We start from the raw sequence: 12493 nt of genomic DNA, 5'->3' as shown, positions 1-12493 counted from the left end.
CAGAAGGTTACAGTGGGAGGATCACAAGTTCAAAGCCAGACTCAGGAACTTAGTGAGGCCCTAAGCAAATCAGCAAGACCTTTCTCAAAATAAAAATAAAGTATGCAAAAGTGAATTGTCCATACTTATCTAATTGATTTCCTTTTTAAAAAATGAGATACAATTCATGTATATAGAGTTAGCCTTTAGGATACATCATTTAGTAGTTTTTAATATATTTACAAGGTCATACAACTATCTAATTCCAGAAAACTTTTCACCATAAAAAAAACTCCTATGCATTAGCAGTTATTTCCTATTCTCCTTACCCTCAGATCCTGGCAACCACTAATCTACTTTCGTCTCTATGGATTCACCTATTTTGGACATTTCATATAAAAAGGATCATACTTTACTTGGCTTTAAACCTACTCTAACCAGATTTCTGCACTCATTCTTCCACCCAAACTGCTCCTATCAGGGTAACCAATGACATTGATGTTGCTAGATTTAATGACACTGTAAGTCTTTATCTTATTTGATTCATCAGGATCTCACATTTCTTGGTCTCTCACTCATTGCGGGAACACCTTTGATACTTGGCTTCCAGTACAACACCTGGTTTTCCTACTTCATGAGCAGTTTTTTTCAGTTCTTTTTGCTAGTTTCTCAGCAACTCACTAGCCTCTAAATGTTGGGACTCCCTGGGGCATCGTCCACTTATGAGATCATTTCTCACTTACTCCACTATTACCATCCTGGTCAAAGTCAGCATCATTTTTTGCTGTAGATAATTTCAATGGCTTCTTGACTGTGACTCTGCTTCTACCTTTGCCTTCCCACAATACAATCTATCCTCAAAAGAAGATACATTAATCCCGATCTCATATAAGACTGTTCATGAATTCCTCTGCCCAAGAGGCTTCCATTTCACTCAAAGCAAAATCTAAAGTTCTTAAAAACAGTCAGGCTCTAGAAGACTAAGCTCCACTCACCTCCAATTATTCTCCCCTTCCTCATTACCCATTTAGAGCTATAATGGCCTCCTTTAGGTTCTTCAAACTTACCAGGCACATTCCTATCCCAGGATTTTTATATTTGCTATTCCTTCTGCCTAGAATGCTTCTCCTTTAAATATATATACGCAGCTCTCCCTTACCCCTTTAGGTAGTTACTTGAGGGCACTTTCCGATTTTACTTTCTTTTACAGCACTTACCATTATTTACGAAACTAAACATTCTTTGCCATTTTATGTTTCCTCCTACTATAATGCAATCTAGTGAGGATAGGATTTTTATTTGTATAGTTCACTACCACAGTCCCAGTGTCCAGCACTATGCCTAGCACACAACCAGTAATCAATAACATTTGTCAAATGAATGAACTTCAGTAAGCGGCACTATCACCTATTGGGTGCAGGAAAAAAAAAAAAAAAAAAAAAAAAACCTGAATCATTCTTTGTTCTTTCTTTTACCCTCTCCTTTATATCCCCTCCACAAGAAAGCAAGGAAGTACTACTTGTTCTATGTCTATGTAGACTAATTCAAATCTGTTCTAATTCTGTTGATAATTCCATTGGCACTATTCCAATAGCTATTACAAGTTACCCTAGTTCAAGTCTTACCCCTTTACAATCATTCTATACATAACCTTCAGAGTACTTTTTAAAAATATACATCAGATCATGTAACTTCCCTGCTTAAAAACTCTTCAATGGCTCCCCAAAGCACAAAGTGTAAAATCTATACAGTCCACCATGGTTTAAATAGCCCTGTATTTCCCACTGTCCTCTTCTGTGCTCATTACACTTTAGCCATACTTTCTTCCTCTCCACTTCTTTTTTACCAAGAGCTTCCGAACTTCCTAAGTTTTCTGTCTATGATGCTTTTGACCTGACTGGTTCAATATCACCACTACAGAAAAGCTTTATTTGTTTATAGAATCAAAATCAGCAGCCTCTAACACATTCCTTTGCAGTTTTACTTTCTTCACAATCCTTACCACTGTAAGTCTACCTTCACTACAATGTAAGACCAAGGGAAGAAAGCTCTCATTTGCTTTGTTTAACACTGTATCCCTAAGGTTTAGAATTACATTGACACATACCAGAGGCAATGTGTGGATTTGCATGTATATTTAAATGAATAAAAGAGGCAGTTATTATCTCCTCACATTATAAAATATACACATAGGTTCATTGATTAACCTTTCTTGGTTACACAATTGGTCAACAACAGAACCAAAACTTAATAGTTGTGAAATCAACTATTAAATACAGAATTATATGGGCTTTCAACTTATTGTCAATGGTTGTACAGTGCTCTCCCCCTTTAAGTCTTAAGTTTTCAATTCAGAAAATATTTCAATGAAATCAACACAGATGCATTAAAATAGGTTGCAAATCATAATCGAAATCTTATGTGTGTAATTATATTAGTTAATAGTATATTATAATCACCACTTTCATTTCCTCAGCTCAACAGCTTTAAATATTCACAATTCATCCAGGTCCAATGAGTTTGAATCCTGGCTTACCAAGGTATACTAAGCTCCTGATCTGTCCCTAGCATTTGAGAACTCCCCGACTTCTTCCAGGCACAGCTCAGGGCACAGAGCTGACATCAGTCGAAAGCATTTCAATATACGATTTATCAAGTGTTACCACTAATTCATGTTAGGAGTTTCTGAAAAGAAGCTGAGAAACCTGATGGAAGATGGAAGATGGGGGCAGGTCCTCTGTCTCTCCACCTCAGTGAAGTCGCCAGATAAACTGAGATAAAATGAAGGGTGGTTTCGTGGTAGCGGGGTCCACGGTTCAGGTAGAAAACCCAAAGGGACAGCACATTACCAACAGGTGGAAAACGAACCCTACGGCATGTTCCTTGCCGTTTTCTCCCCCCACAGATACCCCGAACCTAACAGCACACGCAGCGCCAGGACCCCAGCTCCTCCGCGCCTCCAGCGCTGGCCTGTCCACCCAACGTGCCCAGGCCTCTAGTGTTTGCCGTGCCTACATTCAGGGAGGGTGACATAGACCGCAGCTGACATGGAGGGAACACGTTTAACACTGCCCCAATCGCACCTCCTCGATGTAGGCCGGCGGGTCCCGCTTGATCAGATTCTGCAACTGGGGCAGGTTGTTGGGCAGCTTGTTGTTGTTTCTGCTGGACATGTTGGCTGTAGACTGACTTCCTCTGCAGCAGATCCAAGGCGGCTCACGCAGCCGCCAGCAGCCAGTCAGTCGCAGCTGGGGCCTGAACTCGTGCTTCCGAGTATCACCGGAAGCAGCCCGGGGAGGCTAAGCGCGAGGCACCACAGCGCGTCTGAAGGCGAGCTATGGGAGCCTCAGAGTGCCACACTTACTCGTACCGCGAAAATGCTTTGTAGGGTTTTGACAGGTGATTCTTACTTCCCTTGGGCAACCGCTACTATTAAGGACCAAACAAACGTCTCTGAAACGATCAGAATTGTAAAGATTTTTCTTTTTCTTTTTTCCCCCCACATACGTGAGCATCATCGGAACATCTTATGAACCAGACAAATGAGGATTAATAATTCAATGTTAGAAACTAGAAGAAAGAAAGAAAAAAACAAAACAAAACAAAACAAAAAAAAACCCGAAAACCATAAGGGCTGATACAGATAGCAGTAGCTGGATTTGGAGAGGGGGAAAAGAGCAAAGAGAGACGTAAAATAGTTCTTTTGGTCACTGTTTGTTTTTATTTTGGTTTGGAGTGTTTCAACTCATTGTGATCCAAAGGAAAAGGACACGTAATGAATGAACTACTGAGCATGCTGATTGACTAAAAAATGAAGATTAACCTGTCTTTAAATTTCAACCACTATTATAACTTCTGCAAACATTCTTCAGTCAGAGTTTTAAATTCAGATGCTGGAAATTTAAAGAGTGAATAAATTTCTACAGTCCCATAATATATCTAAGTAAATATGGGTTGGCTGAATGAGACAGGGTGTTGTTAATACAAAAATATACTATTACCTACCCTGTGCCGGGCACTGTTCAAAGACTTCTCTCATAGCAACCCATTTAATCCTAAGAGCATCCCTTTAAAATAGGCACTATTTATCTCCATTTTGCAGTTAAGGGAACAGGCTCAGGGAGGTTGACTGCCAAAGTTCAGAATTGTTAAGGAACTCAGGATTTCAATCCAGGCAGCCTGGTTATAACTAGAGGAGAAAGGGGCAAACAACCTGTTTGGTCGTAACCCATCTACCCTAACTGCAAGACCAGGGTGTTCTCTTGCTTAACCTAAGCAGTTTCACAGAACACCAACTTCAGTCAAGGTCACCTGTAACTATAATAGAATGAATCTGAAACAAGACGATTGTCTAATCATATCTGAGTACAAACAAACAAACAAACAAAAAAACACTGCACAAGACAATTGGTTGTGTAGAATAGCTATTTTATTAATTGTTGAATCTAATACCTGAGAAGTTATTATGAAATAAATGTAAGCAATAAATCTTCTATTAAAACACCATCCATAGCCAGGTATGGTGGTACTTGCCTGTAAACCCCACTACACAGGAGGCTGAGGTAGAAGAATGGTAAGATAAGTTAGAGGATAACCTGGCAACTTAGTGAGACCCTGTTTCAAAAACGTTTTTAAAAGGTGGGACTAGGGATATAGCTCAGCCCTGGGTTCAATCCGACTACCATAAAAAAAAAAAAAAAAAAACATAGATTTAACAGTTTTTGGTTAATCTATATTGAAAAAAGAAGCATTCACAACACAAAGTATATTTAAATTATTTCAAAAATTGTCAAAATCATGAGTTTATGTAGTATGAATTTTTACATTACCAAAATGTGACTTATGAATAAAACATTCAAACCACATCACGAACTTTTATTTAGCACAATTTATATGTCAGGCACTAGGCTAGGTGCTATTAGTATAATTTAAGTTTCAACAACATAATGCTTCTGTATATATCTCATTGGTCAGAAATTAGTGATCTGGCCAATTTTACAAGGGAAGTTGAAAAGTAAAGTCTTTTGGCTGGGCACAATAAAGCCTTGAAGAAGGAGAGGTCTTGTTTTGAGAAATAAAAAAGGATTTCGTGAAGATTGTTATATTTAACATGTCTTGAAGAATATATAGAGGGTTTATATGAAGGGATGCATACAGGAAAAAGAAATTCAATTGGAAGAGGTAATGATCTCTATATGTTTATTAGTGTAACTTAAGAACTTAAGGGGCTCTACTCTGTCTTCCTGTTCTCCATCATAGTGGATCAAAGCGAAAAGGAGAACCCTATGAGGAAATTTTGCATCTACAAGCTCTACCACACCATCTGTGTTGGGGAGAATTAAGACAGATTGACCAGGCTGCCAAGGTGTTGGAGCAGTTCACAGGCCAGACTCCTGTGTTTTCCAAAGCTAGATACACTGTCAGATCCTTTGGCAACAGGAGAAATGAAAAGATTGCTGTTCACTACACTGTTTATGGGGCCAAGGCAGAAGATATCCTGGAGATGTGTCTAAAGGCACAGGAGTATGAATTAAGGAAAAATAACTTTTCACATACTGGCAACTTTGGTTTTGAGATCCAGGAACACATCGATCTGGGCATCAAATATGATCCAAGCATTGATATCTATAGTCTGGATTTCTGTGTGGTGCTGGATAGACCAGGTTTCAGCATCACAGACAAGAAGCACAGGACAGGCTGCACTGGGGCCCAATAGAATCAGCAAAGTGGAGGCCATGCACTGGTTTCCACAGAAGTACGATCCTTCCTGGCAAATAAATTCCCATTTCTGTCCAAAAGGTCAATAAAATATTTTCAGTGAAATGTTAAAAAAAGAACTTAAGGTCATTCCTTAGGAAATACTTCCATGAGGGTGTTGAACAAAGTCAATTTGCATGCCAGCCTCATGGTTTTATTATACTTGCCATATGACCTTTTGAAAATTAAAATACTTTTAAATTGATGCTAAATATACCTCCTTTATTCATTTAACCTTATCCAAAGCAATAATATCTGGAATGATGGATTTTTTTGAATCCACATCACAAAAAAATGAAATATTCCTCAGCCTATCTAAAGCCAACATCTCTGATTCTCTATGAGATTTCAGCCTTAGTTTCTTTAATATTTATTTATTTATTTTAAATATTTATTTTTAATTGACATAATAATCCTACATATTTATGGGGTATAGTATGACATTTCAAACATATATCCAGTGTTTACTCATTAGATCAAGGGAACTGGCATACCTATCACCTCAGAAAATTATCATTTCTTTGTGCTGGAAATATTCAAATTTCTCTATTTGGGGCTGGGGATGTAGATCAGTGTTAGAGTGCTTACTTAGCATGCATAAAGTCCTGGTTTCAATCCTCAGATCTTCCAAAAAAATTTCTTCTCTACTAGCTGCTAGGAATAATCAATTAATTATTATCAACTATAGTTATCCTATTGTGCTATAGCACATTCTTTCTAACTATATTCCTGTACCCCATAACCATTCTCTCCATCTCCTCTTTCTGTTTTATAATTATCTGTTTGTCTATTTATTTTACAGTTTTACAAATGAATAATTGATGTATAGGAAACTGCCCACAAATTGTACAATTTGATGAGTTTTTACATATGTATGCACCCATGAGACCATTATTATAGTCAAGATAATGATTATATCAATCATTCCCAAAGGTTTTTTAAACAAACAGGTATCTGCTTTCTGTCACCAGGGGCAAGTTTGCATTTGCTAGAATTTTATACAAATCACATAGTACATATACTCTAGCATCACTTTAGTTTGTGTCAGGCTTCTTTCACTGAGCTGTTATTTTGAAATGCATTATGTTATGTGTACCAATACTTCATTCCTTCTTTTTTTCATAGTATTTGGGATTGAACTCAGGCACTCTGCTATTGAGCTATATATACTACCCTTCTTATTTATTATTTAGAGAGAAAGTCTTGTTAAGTTGCTCACACTGGATTGGTACCTGGAATCCTGCCTGAGACTCCCAAGTAACTGGAATTATACACATTATTATCACTGCACCTGGCTCTCCTTTTATTCCTGAGCAATATTCCATCATATAGACAAACAACAATTTGTTTATCCATCCTCCTGTTGTTGGATATTGGGAGGTTTCCTGTTTTGGGTTATGAACATTCAAGTTCAAGTCTGTATGTGGACATATTTTCACTTCTCTTGGTAAATGCCTGGGAGTGGGATGACTGGATCATATGGTAGGTTTATATTCAACTTTTAAGAAACTTGCCAGTCTTTTGCTTCTATCATTCCATTAAAATTGTATTGTTTTGTTTTTCGCAGTGCTGGGGATCAAATCCAGATCCTAGTGCATGATAAGCAAGCACTCTCCCACTGACCTACATACACCTCCAGCTGTTTTTTTAAATCAAAATCACCAATTAAACTAAAAAAACAACAACAAAAAAAAACCTTAATACCAAAAAAAACCAACCCAATCAATAAATGGTCTAAGGAACTGAACAGACACTTTGCAGAAGAAGATATACAATTGATCAACAAATATACGAAAAAATGTTCAACTTCTCTAGCAATTAGAAAATGCAAATCAAGGGCTGGGGAGATAGCTCAGTTGGTAGCGTGCTTGCCTTGCAAGCACAAGGCCCTGGGTTTGATCCCCAGCACCGCAAAAAAAAAAAAAAAAAAAAAAAGAAAATGCAAATCAAAACTACTCTTAGATTTCATCTTACTCCATTCAGAATGGCAATTATCAAGAATACAAGGAACAACAAATGTTAGTGAGAATGTGGGGGAAAAGGTACACTCATACATTGCTGGTGGGAATGAAAAATGGTACAACCATTATGGAAAGCAGTATGGAGATTCCTCAGAAAACTTGGGGGGGCCGCTCGGCCGCAGGCCGCCTCCAGTGCCGGGATGTAGCTGGGGGACCGCGGCCCCCAGCAGAGCCTGCGCCGCCCCCCTCCCCCCGGCCGTAAGTTTCCTCGGGGCTGGCAGGTGGGCGGGGGCTCGTCCTGCGCGCGCGTACTTCAGCAGCCCAGGCCTGAGGAGGGACCGCCGCGGAGTAGCCTGCCCCGAGGTCCCCAGGGTCCCCGGCTCCCCGGGCCTCCCGGCTTCCAGGCGGTCTGGGTTGTAAACATTTCCGGCCCCTCCCACTGCGCGCCGCCTGCGAGGCGGCCTCCAGATCCGCAACCTCGGTGCGGGTGGGCTGCTCGTCCCCAGCTGCCTAGCATCCCTGTGTTTGCCATCACAGGGAGATCTCTGCCCCCTGGGGCTGAGAGACCCCAGCCTTTTCCCAAGCTGAAGCTACAGGGTACTGAGGTACCAGCCAGATGTCTTCCCACAAAGGATCTGTGGTGGCATAGGGCAATGGGGAACCTGCTAATAACAGGGAAACTGACTCGGTGGAACTGGCTGAACTGGGACCCCTGCTAGAAGAGAAGGACAAACGGGTAATTGCCAACCCAAAAAAGGCTGAAGAAGAGCAAACATGCCCAGTACCCCAGGAAGAAGAGGAGGAGGTTGGGGTACTGACACTTCCCCTGCAGGCCCACCATGCCATGGAGAAGATGGAGGAGTTCGTGTATAAGGTTTGGGAGGGACGTTGGAGGGTCATCCCGTACGATGTACTCCCTGACTGGCTGAAGGACAATGACTATCTGCTACATGGCCACAGACCACCCATGCCCTCCTTTCGGGCTTGCTTCAAGAGCATCTTCCGCATACACACAGAAACTGGCAACATCTGGACCCATCTACTTGGTTTCATGTTGTTTCTCTTTTTGGGAATCTTGACCATGCTTAGACCAAATATGTACTTCATGGCCCCTCTTCAGGAGAAGGTGGTTTTTGTCATGTTCTTTATGGGTGCAGTGCTCTGCCTCAGCTTCTCCTGGCTTTTCCACACCGTCTATTGTCATTCAGAGAAAGTCTCTCGAACTTTTTCCAATTCCAGTCCCATCAGATTTTCCACGTCCTGGTGGTGGCAGCAGCCTTTGTCCACTTCTATGGGGTCTCCAACCTTCAGGAATTCCGTTATGGCCTAGAAGGTGGCTGTATTGATGACTCCCTTCTCTGAGCCTTCCCACCTTGAGGTGAAGGAGGAATTTCCCAAGTGCTTTTAAAAATAACTTCTTTGCTGAAGTGAGAGGAAGAGTCTGAGTTGTCTGTTTCTAGAAGAAACCTCTTAGAGAATTCAGTACCAGTTAAGCTTCAGCTCACTTTCACAGCCACTGGGCAATAAACTTTCCATTTCCATTCCCCTAGCTGGGGAGGGTGGGGATGGTCAACATAATCATCCCTCTCCTCGGCAGTCACCCTCCTCAGCAAGACAGCTACTGGTCCCTGACAGAGACAGTACTTTGAAGCTCATTTTGAGATTTTACCCCTTCCTTCAACCATTTTCAGAAAAAAATTATGAACTGGGACTCTTCAGAAAAAAAATTTTTTTTCCCTGAAAGAAAATGTCCCTCCCTTACCCCCGTCCTCACTTTGTAACCTGGCTTATAACAGGCCATCCATTTTTGTAGCACACTTTTCAAAAACAATTATAACCTGGTCCCATCTTTCTAGGGCCTAGTTCTGCTTACATAGCAGGAAGAATAAAGACACCAACTTTTACATAGCCCGGCTAATCATGGAAGTGTGTCCAGGCTTCAAATAACTTGAGTTTTAATTTTTTTTTTCTTGGCAGAGTAATGTAAAATTAAACTGGGGAAAGATATTTAATATTTAATACTAAGCTTTAAAAGGAAACCTATCATTGCTATGTATCTTGATGCAAAGACTATGATGATAATAAAAGAAAGTACAGCAGAAAAAAAAAAAAAAAAAGAAAACTTGGAATGGAACCACCATTTGATCCAGTTATATCACTCCTTGGTTTATACCCAAAGGACTTAAAATCAACATACTACAGTGACACAGCCACATCAATGTTTATAGCAGCTCAATTCACAGTAGCTAAACTATGGAACCAACCTAGGTGTCCTTCAACAGATGAATGGATAAAGAAAATGTGGTATATCTGTATACGATGGACTATTACTCAGCTTTAAACAAGAATGAAATTATGTCATTTGCTGGTAAATAGATGGAACTGGAGAATATCATGCTAAGCAAAATAAGCCAAATCCCCAAAACCAAAGACCAAATGTTTTCTCTGATATGCAGATACTAATTCACAATAAGTGGGGTGGGAACAGGAAATAATAGAGTTTCTTTATATTAGGTAGAGGGGAGTGAAGTGAGGGGAGGGAGCATGGGGGTAGGAATGAGAGTACAGTGAAGCAGACATTATTAGCCCATGTACTCATATGATTCTATGACCGATGTGATCGTATAATATGTATAATAGATCATTGTATGATCTATCAAAATGTATAAGTACATTCTACTGTCATGTGCAACAAATTAGAACAAATAAAAAAATTAATTGAAAAATTACCAATTACCTTCACATTGCTAAATATTTTTTTATTTATCTTACCAGTAACCTTAGATATATTTGGCCTCTTCTCTTAGAAATATATTTGGTTAACTGATCTCTACTTCCCTTGGCATTTATGCATTGTAGTCTTAGGGATCCTTAAATGTGTGAGGGAACTCCTCCAATTTCCTTTCTAACTCAGAAAATGCTGAAGTTCTTCAGGGACATAGAGGCTTTTATGGACTGCATGTCCTATCACACACCCAAATTCATATGTTGAAATCCTAGGCCCAATGGAATGGTATTAAGAGGTGTGGCCTTTGAGAGGTAACTAGGTCAAGAGGGTAAATAAGTCGGAAGCCCTCAGATTGGGATTAATGCCCTCATAGAAAGAGACAGTGCTTGCTTCCTCTCTCTGATCTCTGCCACGTGAAGATACAAGAAACTGGCTATCTGCAAATCCTTCTCTTGATTTACAGATAGCCAGTTCCCAGCCTACAGAACTGACAGAAAATGTTCGTTGTTTAAGTCACTCAGTCTGCAGTCCTTTGTTATAGCAACCCACAGTGAGACAATGGGTTTATATGATCTGATCTCAAATTACCTCTCTAGGTTCCTTTTCCATCACTCTCTCTTTTGCCATCTTTGCTCAGAAAGACTCCTAGCATCCTTGAATTTCTCAAGCTTCAGGGCCTTTGTGCTTGCTGTTTCCTCTAACTGAAACACCACACGTCTTGTTTTCTCAACTCTTTAAAGTCTCTCAATGACAATGAACCTAATCTCCCAGCTCTCCTCCCACCCAACACTCCCTTCCTCTCTTTCTTTTTTCTTCATAGCCCTTACCAACCTCTGCATATCATATATTTACTAATTTAGACCTTTTTTTTGCCTGTATGCACTAGAATAAGAGTTTAATGAAGACTTTCTGTTTTGTTCACTCCTCTATCCTCAACACTTGGAGAAATGTATGGCACACAGTAGGTAATCAGTTAATATTTGTGGAATGAATGAATAGATGGATAATCTCTAAAGTCTATTCCAATGCTTCAATTATGTGATAGAAAACAAAACCTTAAGATGTCTTGGATATACACTGACAAAATTTACTTCAGAATCAGTAAGAAACTAACATGTGAATTCTAATTATTGCCTCTCTTGAAACCAATAATATTGAGTATGTTCAGAAAAGCCAGGCAAGTGTTAATTCCCTCCTGTTTAAAAGATATTGTTTAAAAAAATTGTTAGATCATCCACCAGAGGGAGATCGTGCTCTTTTTAACAAGAAAATCATACCACTGAACAAATGACCACAGGCAAACAGGAAACTGACAGAAGTAACTTGAATCCTTTCCAAAGCTAATTTCATTTTTCATTGTTCTTTTTTTTTCTCCCTCTTCCCCTCTCCTCCATATTTACTTTGAGTTTTTGCACAAGGCCATCTATTTCTTTCTTCCCTGTGGGCAGTGTAAACTATTGGAACAGCCTCTGTGTAACTCAGGCTTTATGGGGTCCAGGTCTAGTTCCTCCATCACTATTTTTTGTTTTTTTGTTTTTTGTTTTTTTGAGGGTGTGGGGGACTTGTTTGCTTGATTTTCACTTTGTTTTGTTTTTTGGTTTTATACACCACATCCAAATTCTTAAAGTCAAAATGTTTCTCAAAACCACTGATTTTTTTTAAATGTCTGTGTCTATCTTAACACTTTAAAGGGTCAAAACGTTTTGGTTTTCTCTTTTTTACTTAATTTTTAAAAATAGGTGATGATTTTATGAATAGGGAGTCAATAACTGGCCCCTTTGTAGATAGATGACTGCACGTTTTGCTGAAGTTTAATCCCATATTAACAGAAACCAAGTCTTGCCCTATCCTTCTACCTGATTTCTTGGGGGTGCCAGATGAAGCTAACACTGTTTACCTCCTTGTTCTATAAGCTTTGCTATTACTGCTAGATTAATTTTAGACTAAGGAAGGACTATTAATGTGGTTGCATTTGGGTATTCCTAATTTTCATTGTTATAGGAAACTATTAATAAAATTACCACCAAGGGCCCCAAATCCTCCTACAGCACTGTATAATTTTTTCATC

The 12493-nt window shown here is 39.5% G+C and overlaps 2 protein-coding genes and 1 pseudogene across 2 annotated transcripts in view; 2 read left to right on the top strand and 1 right to left on the bottom strand.

Moving 5' to 3' along the window:
- Sdad1 (SDA1 domain containing 1) overlaps positions 1-3237 on the bottom strand; it is a 33038-nt gene extending 29801 nt beyond the window's left edge. Inside the window, exon 1 of the mRNA XM_047566536.1 lies at positions 3063-3237. Within this exon, the coding sequence (XP_047422492.1) occupies positions 3063-3152 (90 nt within the window). The 5' untranslated portion in view covers positions 3153-3237. The remainder of the gene's footprint in view (positions 1-3062) is intronic.
- Positions 3238-3356: 119 nt separating this feature from the next.
- Positions 3357-5786, top strand: LOC124994248 (60S ribosomal protein L11-like; annotated as a pseudogene).
- Positions 5787-8190: 2404 nt separating this feature from the next.
- On the top strand, positions 8191-9733 carry LOC124994734 (adiponectin receptor protein 1-like). The gene has a single exon (XM_047566993.1). It carries the CDS (start codon positions 8542-8544, stop codon positions 9025-9027), a length of 486 nt encoding a protein of 161 aa, XP_047422949.1. The 5' UTR covers positions 8191-8541; the 3' UTR covers positions 9028-9733.
- The last annotated feature ends 2760 nt before the right edge of the window (positions 9734-12493 follow it).

Source organism: Sciurus carolinensis, chromosome 10 (assembly GCF_902686445.1).
Source record: "Sciurus carolinensis chromosome 10, mSciCar1.2, whole genome shotgun sequence".
NCBI lineage: Eukaryota > Metazoa > Chordata > Mammalia > Rodentia > Sciuridae > Sciurus > Sciurus carolinensis.
Note: the sequence above shows the minus strand (reverse complement) of the source record. Positions and strands in the feature narration are given on the sequence as shown.